At 26.6% G+C, this 21048-nt stretch overlaps 1 protein-coding gene across 3 annotated transcripts; it reads left to right on the top strand.

The window, feature by feature from the left end:
• Positions 1–3658: 3658 nt before the first annotated feature.
• Fas3 (fasciclin 3) lies at positions 3659–20701 on the top strand. 3 transcript variants are annotated; one of them, XM_035079435.1, is made up of 11 exons: positions 3659–3713; positions 4842–5168; positions 5334–5465; positions 6101–6289; positions 6394–6578; positions 7188–7329; positions 8168–8281; positions 16370–16400; positions 16643–16723; positions 19200–19371; positions 20223–20701. In XM_035079435.1, exons 1-11 carry the CDS (start codon positions 3674–3676, stop codon positions 20412–20414), a joined length of 1605 nt encoding a protein of 534 aa, XP_034935326.1. In that variant the 5' UTR covers positions 3659–3673; the 3' UTR covers positions 20415–20701. The 3 variants fall into 3 exon arrangements, with proteins under 3 accessions (XP_034935326.1, XP_034935327.1, XP_034935328.1); XM_035079436.1 differs by lacking the exon at positions 16643–16723 and having other exon boundaries at positions 20223–20700; XM_035079437.1 differs by lacking the exons at positions 16370–16400; positions 16643–16723; positions 19200–19371; positions 20223–20701 and adding an exon at positions 10892–11923.
• Positions 20702–21048: the final 347 nt, after the last annotated feature.

Here is a 21048-nt window from a genome sequence, read left to right as displayed (position 1 = left end):
TGATAGAATTGGTGAGCTTCTTAGAATTAATTTTAATTACAAACAGAACACTGTTTTAATTATCTTTAGAATTATTTATAATCAAAATATACAGTTCAGATCAATTCATTAATTACCATTGATTATTTATTAAATTATAATTTGATTTTACTTGAAATAATTTTTAATTCCTTTATATTAAATTCAAGTGACATTTTTCTGAAAGTAAATCAAATTATTTCTATAATTTTTCATTACTACGATTCGATTAAAAATTCTTCTCTCAACAAAGTATTTTCCACAGCAAGCTGCTCCTTTCATAAATTATTTCCTTTTTCATTTCATTGTTCCATTTCTTCATCATAAAATAGAATAATTAATAAAAATGAAGAACACTAGGTGAGGCAAACTATGCAATATAGATATATACTCGCTGTGTATGCATACACGTAAAAGTGAAGACGATCAGTCAAGAGTTTATCGAGTTACATCAAGGGGCGTTGAGCCAACGTGATTCACGTAAACTATTTTACGTACATCATAAATAGATTAATCTTCTAAAATCTTCTTGACCGGAAACTTAATATTATCTTCATTTAATATTAAACTTTATCATCTTTTCTATTAAATTCAATTCTTTTTTTCTTCTCTAGTTAGATTGTCTTTTTTCGCAATTATTGATGTTTATATCGTTTTATAAATCAATTTTTTATGTCAGATGTATAGCAACACGATGATACACATCATCACTTTTTTTTTGTTACGTTGAAATGTGTTCACAAATTATCACACATGCTACCGCGGTTTTCGCGATACATCTGGAAATGGGGATAGGAAAGGGTGGAGTAAAGCTTGGTGGAAGCCACGGCGATCGAATCATATCGCAACGTCAGCGAATATAACAAATCGACCAGTCGGGAAATCGTACGGTATTTATCGTTCAATGAGAATAGAGAAACTCTTCCATAAGCTCTTGATAGCAGTATTTCATATTCAATAAATGTTCTTTGCCAACTCTATCACAAAATCCTTCGTTCAATTAATTTTATCGTCTATAAATACAATAAGCCACTTGCCTTGGAGGTATTTCTATGAAAACATACGATAAAAATTCGCAGAGATTGAAACGACCTTACTGAAAGAAAATATGGAAGTGGGAAATACAAATAAAAGAACACGTCTGTTCTTCTCTCGAGTTATTTGTTCTGCATTATGAGTTTAGTCAACGGAGTTCATTTTTTCTCTGTTTTCATTCCATTTATCTGTATAATCTAAATGCCAAGGAATTACTAAAATATTATCGTTTTTTTTGTTTGTAATCTTCATCCACTCAGTATACATGTAAAGCTTAATATAATGATAAACCCAACATAAGACATTTTAATTTAAAAAAAAATAGATTTTCAAACATATCCAAACATAGATTTGGCCAGGTCTGGTGACCAGTGTGTAACTGGAAGGTCCCGGGTTCGACTCCTGCTCTTGACAGAATATTTTTTTCACTGAGAATCGTCTTAGGCTAAGTTGTGGAGTCGTCTATATGTGTTAAAAAATTAAAAAAGTGGAGGTGTCCCTTAATTAGGACCTTATCCAATTTTCGAAAGAATGTTTTACATCTATTTATTTTTAATAGCTTGCACGTACAGGATTATAAGGTCCTGAAATCTTATTGATGCTCTAATGATACATAGTTTGAACAATACTTACACAATAATGAACGTCTACCAATGATATCATATGTATATTTATGCTCAACCTATTTCTCATGAAAATTAATATTTCATACAAACTTGTCGAGCCAATATATAATGAGATACCAACTATAATTGTAATCTAATTATACAAACGTACATGAATAATTTAAAAAACCAAAGCAAACATTGAAATTTTATAATTGGTAAATTTTATGATAAAATTTCGTCTATAGATGAATTACAATTCATGTTGTGACAATGAATTATGCAAATTTCTGTGCAAGCTAGATCTTTTTCACAATTTATCTCACAACCATGATGCGAATAACCAACTTCGTTCATAACAACCACCTTTCACTAGCAATTTACTGCGGAATAATAATTTCTGTTGACTGACTTCAACTACCGAAACAGAGTTTCGATACAATCATTTTTACCTACCATTTCTGGTATATTCCAAAACATCAACACAATAAAGAAATCAATGCTGAATACATCTGTGATGCGTTCATTCAATCATAAATGAGCTATCATTCTGCTCATATGAATTCTTTTTTTATTGCTTGAGATTGACCATAAAACAATTTTAGTTCATTGTTTCACCAATTTACTCGATAATATCTCAAAGCCATTGTTGATAATATTTTGAACAAAGAATTTTTATTAATTTATCAGCCCATAATAATTGAGTTGAATAATTAATAGAATTTTAATGAAAATATTTCACAAATTAAAAAAAAAAGAAGTAGATTACTTTCATAATTGAGTTCAGTTTATTCATTGTCAATAATTTTTTTTTTAATCTCTGTAAAAGTATTGTAAAATAATTTAAAGTGATTGGAATTTAAATCGAAATTGTTAATATATAGCTAATTTAATAAAAAGATCGAATATTTTTCGAAACTTTAATGAAAGTTAAATTTGTGCGACATTATTTAACAAATTAATTAAAAATATTTCAAGTATCGTAAGATACCTTACAATAATACTATTCAAATCATTTCTGTCTGAGCTTTAAAAATATATATATATAATTTTGAATAAAACATTCATCCGTCTGAAAATCGACGTTAAAATATTTATTTATAAATAAATGATTAGCTGTAAATTATTTTTAATCATAAATTGGATATGTTATTCTCCTTAAAATTCTCTACAAAACGGAATTAGACAAATTACTTCGGAAATTAATTCGAGCTTTTCAAGAATAAATTTGACCGGACTAAAAAAGGGTCAAAGGTATAATCTAATGTAGTGCATTTAGTCTCGATTATTTGTGTCTTAAGTCCATTGTTATTTTAGTATTCTTCAATTATATATCAAATGTATTGATCAAAGTGCCTTTTGGTTTAAATAAATCTAACATTTATTGAATAAATTATTGATATAATCATGTCTCTTCTAATAACATATTGTAACGAATATTGCTTATATTTGACCAAGTTATAAAGTGTAGTATATAATAAGGAAGAAACGTGTCTCTTAACTGAGAGCAATGAGGCAGAGTTCTTGTGAGGAGTTAAGATTTATGGGATATGAGATATAGTTCTACCTCTCCCTGTCTGGTTGAATAGCAGACGCGTGCCATCATGAGAAATCTGTGTTGCCAGTGAGATGTGGAGATTCATTCATCGTGTAATACAGCAACGGCAAGTGGCTTATTACTGGTATATAGTCGACCAAAGAGAATGAAGAGACATCAGAGGGAAAAAAATTTAAGAGCAAAATTCTCTTACAATTTTGCATTCAATTTAAAGTTGCAACAACTGTGCTGCTGGTACATAGAATAATTACTCAGCACAGTGTACGTCCTACCTCAAACTCCCTTCGTCCTACAAAATGGATAACAAGGCATTAAGCGAGAAAAGCTATATCACGAAAGGAACCAAAAGCTACGAAGCGATTGTAAATGAACAAAAGTTTCGACACGAAAACGTTCGTTCCAAGTGCTCGTGTGAAGTAACGAGAGTGTTGTTTCATGATTTCATGATTTATGAAGCATGATTAATTACGAGATTGTTGAACGTCACCATTCGCTAGGTTGTCTTTACTGAATGAAAATAATATGTTACATGAAATTGTGCTATAATTTATTAAACGTTCCTATCGAAATGTCTGTTTATTCTCAGTAACTTTGAAAGTAAAAATAATTTAGTTTCTAATTTCCAATTTTACTAATCTAAAATTAATTAGCCTTAACAGGTTACTCGATGTTTACTCTACACATAACCTTGAGGCTCGGCTGTACTTATATTTCCTCGAGAAAATTCCTAGCAAAAATTCTTGGCAGATTACGTCATCGAAAATGATTGGTTTCTATCAATTCATAAACATGCACTCATAGAATTCTAAGGTGTCATGGCGGATGTGCTTGTCATCAGCTGGCGAGTAAAAAAAGATTTATTTTGTCATAACTACATCACTTGCATTATGAAACTTTGTTTTTCACCCTTTATGCCACTTTTTTGTATATACATAAACAATTTTCGAATGATAAAAGCAAATAAATAGCTCATAATTTGCCAAGAATAATTTTAGGTGATTTGAGGTTAGTACAGCCCAGCCTTAATTTTAATCATCATTTTTAAATTCATTATGCTATTTTTACCTTTATCTCGTTTCTATTTCCGTAATTGACACAGGCGTGGTGAACTCTGATAAATTATTAGATGATATAACACGCAATGTGAACACAAACCTACACTTCCAATCATCCATCATGAGTAAACCACGAAAACCAAACAAAAATTATAATTATTTGAATCTTTACTCACGTCATTCCTGCTATATTATTGTGGTTTTATACCTGTATTTAATTGTTCATTTGTGATTTATACAATTATGACCTAAAATATTCTTTACAAACACTTGTTATTGTATTTAATGAATGCACTTTTATCAATTATAACCTCAAAACATCAAAAAATGGTTGAAGTCAATAATTAGTGCATTAATTGATTAAATTTCAACCAATTATTTTATTCTACCAGTTTTTATAGTTGTTTTCTATATATACTTTAAAATACAATATGAAAAGCCCATTGAGTTTAACATAAGAAGAATGTTTAAATTATTTATTTGAAATTCTAATATGATTAAAGTCGATTAAATATGTATATTTACAATGGAAAAAACATAGAACTAAAATGATAAATTTGGATTTTTCAGGATTAAAACCGGTTGATACGATGGTCGAAGTTGACCCAAAGGGTCCAGTTGCTGTACGTGTTGGGGAAAGCCTCAAAGTTAAATGTCGAGTTGGATATCCCCTACTTTTTTGCCGAGTTGAAATACCAGGGGAACCATCTATGAATTTACAACCTAATCAAGCAGTAGAGGATGGAATCGCCTATTATGGAAAGGGATTAGAGAATGGCGAATGCGGTGTATCTATTCAGCGAGTCAAAGAGATTCACGATGGTGCATTTAAATGTGCACTTACTATTAATGGAACTAGGGCAGAGATCATGAATGGTGTCAAAATCATCGTAGCCAGTAAGTAATTTTTTATTTAAAAAATGGTTCTAGGTATATTGATTAATTGTAATAAATTAAGGTTGCATTGTATATGATAAATTAATGCAAGTGAATTTTTAATCATTTTTATTTAATTAATAAACTCGTTTGATATAAAATAAAAATAATTTCAATTATTTTTAGGATCACCACAATTCCCTGTATTGCGACTGACCACTGGAGCGCAGAAGGATAGATTTAAAAATGGTGAAAAACTCGATATCAGTTGCAGTGCCTTAGGTGGTCGTCCTCCTGCTAATGTATCACTATACCTTGGTACGTAAACTATGAATTACTTTTACTTTTTCTTGTAATTTATTGGAGTGAGTGAAGAAAAAACGCTCATACAGAATTGCAACATAAGCCGAAAGTCACTCATTCTTGCTCTTAAATAATAAAAAGGATTGAAACCTCAATACAAGAATCATAGAATATTATTGATGTCAAAGATATTGCTAAGCAATATTACGAAAGAATACAACTAAAGAAGTAATATTGGTATTGAGCTTTTGATTGTTTTTAGTATGTAGAAAATAAAAATTTAATAAACTCCTAATTAAAATTATTTATTGAGTAAATCATAAAAGACATCAAGAAAAATAAGTAATAATTAAGTTGATTAGTAATTGAGAAAGTCTGATAATGAATAGTCATTAGGTTAATCACTGAATGGAGCTGTCTTTACGTTAGACTAATAAAACGAGCTACTTGAGCCACTAGAATGATGAATACGTGGTGATTGGATCAAACGAGTTGACAGTTAGTTACCTACGATGATATTAAAAAATACTCAAGTCAAAGTTTGAACCATGTCGTACATGTTTTGATGTATATTTGAAACATAAATTTAATCAATAGTTTTCCATACATTCTTACTACATAATTTAAACAAAAATCTATTAATGTTTTAGATGATGAACTCCTCGCAAGTCCCCATGATATGAATATTATCAATACTAATGTAAACGACGAGTCACGTGCAGAACAAAACGTTTCGTATGCCCTCAAATGGAATGATAATGGTAAAATGCTTCGATGTGTATCTGAACATATTGCCATGTCCCAACCCCAGGAAGCCAAAAAACCGCTTGAAGTGTATTGTGAGTTTTTAAAACTGTTTTTATTCAATTAAATGATTTTAAATTAAATTGATTTCAAGTATTTTATTGTTCTTCTTTTGAATTAAAATCAAACTCATTTGCAGATCCACCTCAACCACAACCAACCATTAACCGATTTGGTTTTGTAATCGGTCGTCCTGGAATAATCAACGTAACTGTCAACGCAAACCCTCGTCCTGAGCTCCTATGGAGTGTAAATGACGAGAAAATCCTCGAAGGACGTCTTGATAAAACTGAGCGTTTGCAATCTTCATCAGCACGCGAAGTGGTAATTTTTTGTTTAATTATATTATAATTTATAGAAAATCATTTGGGATTGATATAAAAATTTTTCTTTTTTTCCTGAAGATAACATTTTTATATGAAGTTTAAATAGGATTGCTATCTAGGCTGAATGATGAGCAGATTTTTTTATCATCGGTAAAGCAAAATGAAAAATTGTTCAATAGCTTTGATGATTTAATAGATTTAAAAAAAATGTAATTTTTTTGTTTTAATGTTAAACAAAACAAGTATTTGGGTACTTTCAATTTTGGTTCCATTTTATCTATTAATTGGTGCTTTTTTATTGATGCTATACGTTTTTTGTTCAATTTCTATTAGCGTAGAGTCAGTAATCTTTCCGTGAAAGCCTCAAATAAACCCGAAATCCAATAATGCTTTGAAGCAAACTCACCTTGATTCCTTTCATCTATGAGGCTCGCGTGTTCGGTTGTTTTGGTCGACGCAATTCTGGAAAATTCGCGTACCACCTCAAAGCACTTTACCAACTCATTTTTCTTTGTCGCGTGACTTCAATATTTCTCAATGCGTTAAACTTTACAACCAATCTCATTGGAATTTGTATTTATGTTCTCACTATTTTGTATTGAAATAGGGCAAAGGAGAATGGCTGGCAGAATTGAGAATTGAGACTGTTCAGAAATCAGACACAGAAAAGGAATATTATTTAGAAGCTCGCAATGATGAAGGAGCACAAAAATATCACATTCGACTTTCAACATCACCTGAGCCTGAAGGTAAATTTTTTTTTCTTTATTAAATATTTATCATGTGTGATTTGAAAAGAAGTTCACAAAATTTTTGGCACAATTCACGCTATTTACATGAATTCCAATCATTAATCTGTGAAATTTGTGCTATTTGACTTGTAAATTGTAATGTCATTATCAACAAAATGTCTAATGACTAAATGTTCACTGCACGCACACGCAGGAGCGCTCACTCACTTCTACGATAAGTTCTCCGAGCACATGCACGCTCTAGGTAATATCCATTTTTCATATAAAGAATTTAATATTTTACACATGATAAAATTTTTTTATTACCTAAAAGTTACCATGGGATAAAAAATATTCATAAAAAAACCAATATTTACAAATTATTTACACTTCATTTCAGAAAAGCTTGCTGAATTAAAAATATATTTATATTAATAAAAAATAATAATTTATCAATCAATAGCATCAATGGGAATAAATTCTCTTGATATTCATTTTTATTTAAACTAAATATTGCTATTGAATGGTGTTTGATCATTTTCATATTTATGTATAATTTGCAAATATTACAAAAATTTTGCTTTGCAATAAAAATTATCGTGGAATATAAATTTACATATTGAATGTAAAAAATATTTTCTATCATTGAAATTCACAATTATAATTATCTCAAAACCAATGTAATTATTGGACTGTACAATCTGATATTCGATTTGCTTTGTTTTAGTAATGTAATTATATTACTTGTACATTTCAATAACTGGATAACTAAAATAAACATTGATTATCTTCATAAAAATCTAAATAAACAAAAATTCATCATGATCAGATTAATAATAAATTATTCGTTTCGCAGGCGTTGATCTTGATGCTGGATACATTATTGGAATCGTTGTGGGAATTTTGGTATTACTGCTTCTCGCATTCCTCGTTATTTTTGCCCGAGCGACTGGTCGTTGGTGTTTTGCAGGTGAGATTTAATTGATAATTTTTTAAAATATTTTTTACTTCTAATTAACTTTGTTGGTATTAATATTGTGATCAAATATATGGAGGTAATTAATTACTTTATTTGATATAAAATAATTATTTTCATTGAATAGAAATAATTAATATATAATTAATATTAGTGGTTAATTCAATCGTATTGAACGTTTGGAAAAGTCAGTCGAATTAATTCATTTCTCCTGTTTGAGGCTTCATACAATTAATTTGGTATAATTATTTTCCCTTTAAAATGCCGTTCAGAACATTCCAAATTTCATAATTATTTATTGATGACTATTAATTTCGATTTCGTTCGAAAATTCTTTCCTTTGATTCTAGATATTTAGAGTAAAATGTTCATTTTAATATTTCGAATTTTTTTTTTTTACAAAAAAAAAAGTATGCGTATCAAAAAATATAGTCTGTGTGCAATAGAAACAATATATTTGCCAGCTATTTGTATACGATATCTTGTGTGTTATGCGGCTACACCGATAGGACAGCATGCAAGTCGGGCCAAGTAAAGATTAAGAAGACACAACAACATATACCATGCGTATTCGTACTCTAGGCATGACACTGTCCAGGGGTAAGTCACCTCAGGCAGCCTATCCTTCCATGGAATCGCGCAATCCATCAATTTTTTATCAAGTCATATTGTTAATATTGAAACAACGAACATTGTTAAAATATAAAAAGACTACATTCCCTTCTAACAATACAGTTATAGTAATTAAATTAAAACAAGAAATATAGATGCTTTGTTAGTTAGTAGATATTATTATTTTTCTGATTGTCTATTTGATCCAATTTTTTGAAAGTAAAATTAGAAACATCCTTTTATTCTGTCCAAGAAAAAAATTGACATGGATTTTAAATATATTTAATTAACTATCATAATTAAATTCTAAAAAAAATATGCATCTTCTGTGCTATAATATTTTATTTATGAAAACAATTTATTTTTTCACTTCTTAAAAAAAAAAAAAAATTAGGTAGACGATTAGAGTTTATTCAATTAATTCAAATGTACTTTTTATTATTCAACTCGTGTATGATAAATTGGCACGAGACTAAATGACACATTTTATTTTTATATTTTTTATCATTCTGATGATTACACAGAGAATGATGGTAGTGAATCTTAATGAAAAAACCCTTCCATTAATCACATTCTCATATCAAAAATTTTCATTAGATTTATTTATCGCGAATGTTATTTTATATTCCCTCAATCGCATGAAGCCTTAGACTATAACGAAGACCGATGCATGTATGAAGCGCAGTAAAGCTTTGTAAATATAATTACATAAATTGAAACATAAATCAGAAAAAACGTTTATCCATCTGAAAGTTTATTTTGTTATTCAATCAGTTATTTAATTAATTAATCGATTAATTAATTAATTGCACTGATAATTTAAAGACACATGAATTACACACATTCTAGAAGCTTTTATTTGGCAGAGTTTATGTAAATAGATTTAAAAAAAAGAACTAATAAATAACTGTAGTATTATATTATTGTAACAAGCAATCGCTAACTATCAACAAAGGCAAGTGTGGTTAAATTATTACTTCGATTAAATTTTTATATCATCACTTTGATTGCTCTTTTACTTTTTTACTTCATCTAGTGAAGCTTTACATTCATTTTATCTTTACCTCTGTTCTATATTTAATGTTCAATATTTATTACTTTATATTGCATATTTTTTTCATCGAAGTAAATATAATCCATCCTCAAGTTAATATCATAAAAATGAAGCATGATTATCAACATAATATCGAGACTTAAATATCCACTATTCACTGCACTTTATCATTTCAATTAGGATATAACTATTTTGTTGAAGTTTTTTATCATATTGTTTCAAATTATTTAGCACTGTTGCTTAATATCCTGTAGATGCATCACTAGAATTATCATATCTGTAAATGCATATTTATTTGTTTAAAGTGATCGATTATTTTAAACTTTAGTCTAGTAATAAATCATAATTTGCTAGTTTTGAAAAGTCTATTAATCATTATGATTCATTCTATTCAAATGTATCTTTAAATTTTTGTCATCAGTATTTAACTAGAGCAAAGAAGTATTATCAAAAATTACTGACAGCTGTTGGGAGGACTATCATTACTAATAAACGATTATGATCAATTGACATTCACAAATAAAAAACATTTTTAAAATAAAGTTTAAAACATTCAAACAATTTTTGATAAATTTTTTATCTTTTATCAAAATAGATATAAATTATTTTCTCTACAAAATTAATTTAAATTAATTAAAATAAATATAGGAACTGATTTAATATTATAATATAATCACAGTAATATGCATGCAGTAGTTTATTTTCTATTTACATATAAATATAAATATTTAAAAGATAAAAAATTTAACAATTATTGAATGTTGATTGGGTTAAATTCAACAGACAGACCTGGAATATATATTTGACAAGCAAATGCAATAATATTGCAAGTTGCACCGATTTTATATTTATTTAATACTCTTAATTAACATTACAATCACGCATGATCACTCACACACCGCTATTGCCTTGACCGATCGTGGCGTTGCTTGTTACAGCGAGACGTCGTGGTGATGAAGAGGCTGCTGGTGGTGCTGGCGCCGGAAGCGAGGCACACATCACACCTGGTGACGAGGATGATGACCAAACGGATCAGCATATAATTGACGAAAAAATTCCACATGGTGGTCAAGAGAATCCAATCCATGCAAGCACCGAATACATCAATGGACGTAATGACATCAAGGATATCCAGAGGAAGGATGAAAAAACTGATACGCCGGTGTAAAACAATTATTCAGCCTCGATTCATCGCAGTCGTCATTCAACATCACGAATTAAGTGAATTCTTTCTTTTGTTCAAGTTGGAACATTCAACTGAAAAGTAGCAAGATAAGCTTAGGATTAAATATAAGTAAATAAATGAATAATAATAATAATAATAGATAAAAGAAAAATATCATTCTCGAGCATCAAGAATTTAGGGAAATAAAAAAAATAAATGTGCACGAGAATGATGTTTCAAAACAAATGTACATGATCGCGATGGTCTCTTTGTGATTTTCCATTATAAGCAAGGCTTGAGGATAAACAGCCACTATCTCATAGATCAATACTCCAATATGGTCAAGATAAATAAAGTTTAAAAATTTTTTCTAATTGGAATTTAAATATGAATCTTTAACTGGTACAAATCGCGATGGATTAAAGTGTATATTAAAGCAGTTGATATTATTTATGAATGTGTTCTTAGGAGAGATCTAACTATCGCGATGTTGTAATGATAAATATTAGTAATTAATGTAGTTGAAATAATCTAGCATTTCTTTTGAATCAACTAAGTCCGAGCCTTATTGACCATAATTTATTATTTATCGTTAAAAAAAATCTTGCTTAAATGAAACTTTTTTATAATTTTTTGTAATGATTAGAATATTTGAACACACATTCCTTAGGTTTATCATAATTCAGTGTTAATTATTCTTAATTAATATTATTTAGCACATTTTTTTTTTATTATTATTAGCACATTATTTAGTTCAAATTGATATTATTATTACGATTATTATTATTATTGTAGAAGAAGTATGCAAAAATACTTATAATCTCTGGTAAATTAGATCTCAATGAAAATGAATCATTTCATTTAATTTGATTATAGAATCTCTCTAATATTCCATTCGATTATAGTATGCCTTACTAAAGTTCTTACTTGATATTTAATAGTTTGTTAATTATATTATCTACTGCATAAGAATTTATTATTATTCCATAATAAGTTTAAGTATTTGAAATGAAAGAATTACTTTTGTAAGAATAATACAAATTTTTGTAACTTTTATGTATGACTGCGTGAACTGACTAAAATTTTTCCAAATACTACACTGACGACATAAAATTACATTATTAATATATTATTTATTATTAATCACTTTATTGAGTAACTGTATGGGTACAGTATTTATAGTTGACAGGAATAAAGTCGAATTTGCGTATAAATTAAGTAATATTACTTTAATAAAAATTAAATACTTTTTGAAATAGGAAAATTTTATTAAAAATTATCAACAATAATAATAAATAATACTCGGAATTTATGATAATAAGTTGGAACTTTTTTTTTTTTTTAATAATAAATAATTGAAACACTCTTTATCAATGGTAAAAAAATTTAAATAATTAATATTGAGTAAAAATATGTTTGTTAATAATTTTTAATAAAATTTTTTCTTTCAAATACGTTTATTACTATTCATAAGAAATTTTTCAATATAAAAAAAGAACGAATTTTCTAACTGTACGAATTTATAAGAAACTTTTGTAATAATTAGTAAACTCCTAAACTCATTTTTTACTGCGTTTACATTCATTCACAACAATAAATATCATTCCTTAATAAAAATGCAATTTTCATACAAGTGAAATATATACAACTCTTGCCTGTATTATTAAACACAATTTGAATTAAATAAATCAATAAATAATTCCAATAGATTTACTAAATAAATTTAACTAAAAAAAACACAAATTAAAGTATTGTAAAATTTCGATATTTATTATCGACATTAAATAATTAATCTTCGTTTTTCTAATGAAGCATTTTTGTACTGAAAATAAAATAGCAAAAAACAATTCGCGAGATAGTGAATTATTCAAAAATAAATTTCACAAAAAATGACTTTCCATTAGACTTTTTTTTGTTATTCCTTCGACAATAAAACTTTTTTGTACTTTTGTAATAAATTTTTTATTGACTCGTCTCTCAACGTAAAAAGCCTTATTTCACTTATCATCACGTTCAATGTATTTTTACAATCATTTTCGTAATCGACAACATTTCCTATAATTCGATACATAATATCTTGAAACATTCCCTTTATTCTCTGACAGACAGAATCACATTTTTCACTTAGCAAAGAAAGGCTCGAAGCCGACGAATTCTTCAATGATATCGATTGTATGGAGAAGCTGTAGAGGTTTTTGCACCCAATTTAGAAGGGGATTCCCATCAAATAATAATCTTCTGAAAGCTCTATCTCTCTTATCCTAAAGAATTCGTTGGTTAATCAAATGTCCATTTATGCGTGTTGTATATAAAGAGTAATTAAAATAATTGAACAAGTGATTAAATAAAATAAATAAATATTATACATGCTGTGGTAATAAAAAAAAATCGAAATAATAGTGATGATATGATCTATAAAAGTCTAAAGCACTTGGTCTGCAATTTTTATTAGCAGAATATTTATGCATTCCAATTGCTTCTGGACCTGTCGTTATCCATATTGAAAAAGAAATATTAAGATGAATAAATAAATACAGAAATAAATTATTAGGACTGTTGGTAGCGATGAGAGAAAATTATTTGTTAAACTAAATATTAATTCTACATTTATATTTTTAGTTGACTTTAAAGGTTTCCATTTATATCATGATCAAAGCAGTCATATCAGATAGATTTGTTAAAAAAATTCTCCTTTTTGTCTTTATTTTTATCAGAGGAATTTAGTTGAATCTTTTTATTGAATTGATATTATTTTAAAATATTTATTAAACAATAAAGACTGTTAATCTTTTTCTGTTTATTTTAATAAATAATTTTTTCTCGAAGTAATGCATACTGCATCTATAGATTGTAGTCATTTTCGATTGACATTGTCTTTAAACTTTGAATGAGAAAGAAGATGAAAAAATCCTTAAACGTGATAAGCGAATGCGATCAATATTGTTTAAGAAGTGAAGGATGAGAGTGTTTGAATCGATAAACTTTGGTACAAAGCAGGGTTGAGATATTTCAGTGATTGATTGGATTACGAGAATTCCAGACAAAATGTCACGTTATAGAATTTTGTATGTGCATAATGTAGATTAATTTAAATCATACATCATTTAAATTAAATCAATAAATAAATTAAGATTCAAATGTTTCTAAATGTCTCATAATATCCGAGTTGATGTGAAACTTCTTTATATCAAACTAAATTTAATTGAATGAATAAAGTGCGATGAGAATTAAAAAAATAAATAAATAAATATATTAAAAAGCAAAATGAACAAACAATGATGAAACTAGAATTAAATAAAACTCGGCCCGATCTAAAAAAAAAAAATAAAATAAAATAAAAAATAATACTGTTTCAAATACGTATAAAAACAACGTTAAAAATCACTGCCAAAGGCGCCCCGAGTACAGAGTGAAACTAATGATTACTACAATAAAGTTGAAAGCACTTTCAACTCTCCCAAGCTTTTTGCCTAAAGGGTTTACTCGCCAATAAATAGAAAACTTTGATAATTTTCCGTTTCATTTAAATATTTGAATATTATCTAATTTTTTTTGTTCTGTCGCTGTGGGGGAGTAGTAGTGTAATCTCATGATACACTCGAATTTTAAACGTTCAATCTATTCAACTTGTTAAAGAAATATTCCTATATGATAGTATAATTAATTGTATAAATCTAGTAATTTATGCAAATATTGGAGATCTGATAAAATAGAGCATTGAATTAGATAACAAATGAACGTATGTAATGTACAAAAAAAACAATCATCATCGTACATTATAATATTCTGTACCAATTCTATTTGTGTTCTTGAGATATGGATATTTAATAATTATTTTATATTTTATTATTAATTAGTCAGTTAATGAATTATATTATTATATTGAATATTATTATTATACTATAATTACTCAATGTATTAGACCATAATGGTATTTTACTTAAATTTTTCGATGGTCATGCTGACAAATTATTCTTTAATATTATCACAAATATGAAATAGACTTGGATCTATTTCATTGTAGATTTATGGGGAGAGTAATTCGCTTCAAATGAAATAAAAAAAAGAGGATAAAGTTCATAAACAAACTCGTACTCGATGAAATAATATTTAATGGAAACAAAAAAAAAATACTTAAATAAATAAATGAATTAATTAATTGGAAAGCATGATCGTTGGCCATACAATGGAGTATACTATAAATATATATATTTATGTTAACATAAGTTTAGATATTAAAGTTAATAATATTAATTATATTTAATAATTAGTGCTAAACAAAAAAACTTTGAGAATTTATAGGATATTTTTGATCTTTAGTTTGTTTAAATATTAATTGCACATCATGATTTCAATCAGGATTTTTAAAAAAGTTTATTTATCATTTTATTAGAGATTATGATAATAAAAAAATTTATAAGAACAATCAGTAATTGAAAATAAAATGTTTATAATGTTAGTAATTTTAATGAACTGAAAAAAAAGTAACTCAGAGATCACATTATTTAATACGAATGTATTATATATTATTTAAATCTGAATGAATAATATTTAAGTTGGCTCGAATTTTAAAAGTATTTAAAATGAAAAATCACATTTTGTATTCGTATATATAATATAGGAAACAATCCAACAGACAAAACAAATAAATTTGAATCTAATAGCTACAATGTTTCAAATAGAAATTAATATATAATATAATACAAGAAACAATGTAATAAATATAAATTGATCCATCGCTACGATATATTATATATGATATTATATCTACATTTAAGTATATGATTTTGGAAATAAAAATTATAAAACATTTGTTTTCAAGATGAAATATTTTTACGACTGACATTCCAAACAATTAAATATCCATCTAAATAAACTCTTTAATATTTTTACTTAATTATTATTATTATTATTTTATAAACACAAATTAATATTTAGTATCAACATTATTTTTATTTTAAAATCATTTCTATTTCAACATTTTCTTATTCAATATTTTTAATTTATTTTATTTTTTTTATTAACAATCAATAGAAGTATTTATTTATAAAAACTCCTGAGTATTAATTAATTATTATAAAACTCGTTTATCAATATTTTTTTATTATTATTTTTAATTATTATGAGTTCTTCATGTAGTTATTAATTAATATTTATAGCAAAAAAAAATCGTAAGAAGTGAAGAGTGATAAAAATGAATTTAAAAAGAAAAATACATATATTAAACTAGTACGTTCTCATTATTTTCCAGGTGGTTCAACAACTAGGAATATCGGAGAATCGTGAGTATCGGTTTCTCGAAATAATTCTCCACTAGTTTGAAAACACGCCTTCTTTTTGGAGCACAAAAACGCACATGGCATTTTTTTCTGCTGATAGAGAATATAAATAGGCACTTTTTTTTAGAAAATTAACACTGAATGTTTGCGATTAACTTTAAATTTGTAGCTAAAAATTAGATGACCAATTCTTCAATTAGATAGACAATGGATTTTGGTAGTTTTGCAAAATATAACATTTTCAGAGATGTAGCAGATCCAGCAGCAAGTATTAGACTTCTTCGTTTCTACAAACCAAAAATCGACGATGCTAATAATGGGCACAGGCAAGGATCTTTTATTTTTCGCCCTTGCTCCATTTGTCTGTTCTTGTAAATACGCTGATGCAGAATATGAACATTAAATATGAATGAAAAAAATATCGAAAAAATTAATGAAGGATAATTATATAACTCTTTTATTTTTTTAATTATCAAAGTTTTTTATAGAAAGATAATTGATGGTAAGGTAATCATCTTGCTCTAGACTGTACCAAGAATTCATCTGATTCCAATCAATGAAGCTGTTATATATTAGGCTTAATTGGTGATAGAAATTTTACAAGTTATAATAAAAATATACTTGGAAGATAAAAAGCTAAGACAGTAATATGACTATCTTGTGATAGTAACATAATTGATCCACTACATTTATTTATTGACTTAATTATTTAATTAATGCACAAAAAAATACTATCATATAAATAGAACATAATAGCAGTAATGTCTTATTCTAAATAAATATAAAATTTTCAATTTTTATAATAGCTTCATTCCATCTTATTTCTGTTGTAGAAAAACTCTGACTTCATTTTGTTACTATTACAAGACAATTCTATTGTAAGTAAGGTTTTCATTTTTCTGTTGAAGCAATCTTTTTTGATTATGTTTTTATGTCAACTTTTATTTATATTGGATTTCTTGTTCACGAGTCTTTGCAAGATCTACCAGGATATTCAGAGTTATGTCATGTTGAAAATTACATTATATGAAGACAGTAATGCATAATTTCTTTTCAATGAAGACTGAACAAAATGAACATTAGATTTTATTTAAATAGAAGTTAAGAAATGATTTAAATAAATGATTAAAAGTATTACTTCTTCCTATGTATATTTTAATTATATTTACCATCAATAATTTATCACTAAGCAAGAAGATATCAAAGAAGACCAATATTTTTTCGATATTTTTCTCAATAACATACACTGGTTTCTTAATCAGCTTAGGGACAATAATTCAATTTATATAACCATGTTGATGCTTTTCATAAAGTTGCCAATTGTGCTTGTCTGCTTTGGTGCTCGGTTTGTATTCTTCATGTCAACATTCATAAGTTATTCATTTCAAAATTCAAATAATACCATGAATCAACGTGAAATTCTAAACAATTACTATTAGCAGCTAGTAGATAATATAAAATAATGATGAAAATTTTTATTAATTAGTAATTTCATACCATCAACAGCTAGACGATTCTATGTCATAAAGAGTTCGTATCATTTTTTCTCAATAGCAATTATGATTCATACGAAACAAAAGATTTCAATAAAAACTCGTTCTTTATTGGCTCAGGTAATGATCACCCATGAAATAATTTATACGTTACATCTGTCGAGTGCAAAGCATTATCACTCTTATAAGTATCATCTAAATCAAGTCAATTGATTAAAAAAAAAATAATTAATCTATAATTAGGCTTATTTTAAAAGTCTAGATCTTTCGTTAATTAATAGTTTCTGTTATGACTCACATAATAATTAAAAAAATGAATATTTGAAATGAAAACAAAACCTGTAATAATGTAGAAAAAGATTTTTTTACTATTATTTTACTAATTACTAACGACAAGGAAAAACATAGAAACAACACAAAAAAGCTCTAATAATGACAAAAAAAAAAAAAGAAAAACAAAAATCTTGACTTATAATAATAATTATTATAATTAATTCTTATTATGGGGCTTTTTTAATCAACTCTTTATTATATTCAATTGTTTGTTTCTAGCTTTCAATATTCTTCTTAATCATAAATAGAATATTTATTCAAATATTTTTAATTTTCAAGTTTTGAAGTAGATTTAGAATGAAGAAAAAAATTAATTAATAAATTGTTACTATGATTTTCTTTCCTATTAACATTATAATTATAATATTAATATAGTAATAATTATATTATTAACATTGTAATTATAGAGCTTAAGCTTTCACACATAAATGCACACTGTTATGAGTATTACATTATATTTTTCTACAGATTCAAACAAAATTTTACTATGGAATGTAGTAATGTCGGACCAGTATATATAAAGAGTTTTTTATAACTGAAATTTTGAAGATGATCTGCTCATACTACAAATCCATAGTAATTTTTCATGCAATAATTTCGCCATGTTGATGCTTTTTATGCTTTATTTGAAATAATATATAATTAGTTAATATTTATACTCTTCATTTAATTGATTTTCATCAACTGAGAGCAATTACACTGAATCGATGAAAAAAATCTGTCATTAACATCTAGATCTTTCGTTAATTAACAGTATTTATTACTGATTATGTAATAGAACTAATAGAAGCATAAACGGAATAATTTCAAAAATAGCCATCGGCAATTCTTCTTTTATCAATATAATATTTACTTCAGTCAGATGATGCTTCGTACAGAGACTATTATCGATCCAATTGCTCTAAATTTCATATCATAACTAAAATCATCAATGCAATTATATTGAATTGATAAAAAGCCTAACAACATCCATTAGAAGCGACACAGAGAGTGCTGGACGTTATTCAAGGACCGAAGTAGATGGTACTTCAGGCAGACCACGGAGACCTAGAATGGTGTTTTCACAGCTCTTCCGTCGTAACAAGGATAAAGTTGCTGGTGCTGACACAGACACGATGAGAACTGTCGTCACTGTTGATGATGAAAAAGTATGTTAAAATATAATTATTAATTTATGTTTTATCACTTACTATATAATCTTTTAATTTAATATTATTTTTATAATAATTTTTATTGACCTTGAATCAGTACTACTAAGTACATCTGTCATAAATATTCAGTAAAACAAGAATTTAGTAAAAAAAAAAAATTGTAATTCTTCAACACGATCTTGGAGACTTTTTACATTAATTTTTTATTATCGTTTTAATGCTCCGGTAATTCCAATTAATTAACATAAATTAACATCGGTGTTGCTGTTTGCATGAAAATGGAGTATAAAAATGTAATAATATAATAAAAAAAAGTGTTAAGACGATTCATATTTTGTTTGATAAATAAATATACATATGACATAATAATATTACGTATTTATAAATTATTTATCATCAATTATTTGTGAGTAATCTACGTAATATGGATATTTTTCAATTTCTTTTTTTCTAATAAAATTCTATCTAACCTTTATTTATAAACTCCAAAATCAATTTTTTAGATTATCGATAAGGAAAGTGTGTAGCAAATAGTAAAAATATTAATGCTGGGTTATTTTTTGCTTTCCTAGTCAAAAACATATTAAAAATATCCTACGTCATTTGGAATTATTTATGTATTAATAAATTATACTTAATTAAAAGCTCCCAATAAAAAATTCCAATCATTTTTATTGAAGTTTCCTTGGACAGAAAATCAAAGTATAGCCCACAGCCTTAGGGAATTTTTTCTTAAATAACCCTGTAATAGTTAATTTATTACAAAAAGTGTAATAATGAATTTCAAGTATAATAAAAAATAAGGATAATTGCTTACCTGGTGATTGTTATTTTATCTGTTCATCTAGGTTCCGGAATCTACTGAGCCAGCAGAAAAACCCACCTCTCAACCTGAAGGAGGTTTAGTCTATGCAGAATTGGATTTAGCTCAACGTGAACAAAACACAACTCCTCGACGTGTTAGTGCAGATAAAACAGAATATGCAGAAATTCTTTACACAAAATCTGAAGATGCAGAAACTCCTGCTGATACTAAATAAAGTTCACTTGTAGCACGAAAAGCATCAATGTTTAAATAATTGGACTACGGGTCGTACGATTTTATAAAAATTACTCAAATAATTGCCTTAAAGTTTTTTCATTATAATATAACTCTACTCATTCTATTGACGACTTGCGAAAAATCAATGCACATTTGTTTTTAAATATTTATACAACATTGATTGCCACTAAAATTGCAATTAGTTTGCAATATTTTTAACTCGTACAAAGCACGATTTTTTTTTATCTACGTACTTAATTGATGTGTGAGAATGATTGATTTTTTTTTCTTAAAACATTTATATTTATAATAATATTTTAATTATATTTTTATTAAAATAACGAAAAATAATGAATTGAATTAAAACTTTTATGTTAAAAGCCAATGATGTATTTAAATTATAGTTTAAAGCATAAATTATTATAATTATTTGTCAACTAATGTTTGATCTGCTGAAATATCCGTAATTTTTATTACTAAGTAATATTTAATTAATTATCATTTAATATTATTTTTAATAGTATTTTTTATATTTTAAAACAAAAATATTCGTATGAATGTATTTTAGAATTTTTAAATACAGCTTGGAAAATTTTTTTATAAATTTATGCATAGATGACTGAGTAATCACA

The sequence above is a fragment of the Chelonus insularis genome, unplaced genomic scaffold (assembly GCF_013357705.1).
Source record: "Chelonus insularis isolate UGA/USDA-ARS -01 unplaced genomic scaffold, ASM1335770v1 contig_24_pilon, whole genome shotgun sequence".
Taxonomy (NCBI): Eukaryota; Metazoa; Arthropoda; class Insecta; order Hymenoptera; family Braconidae; genus Chelonus; species Chelonus insularis.
This window is presented reverse-complemented; position numbering and strand designations above follow the sequence as displayed.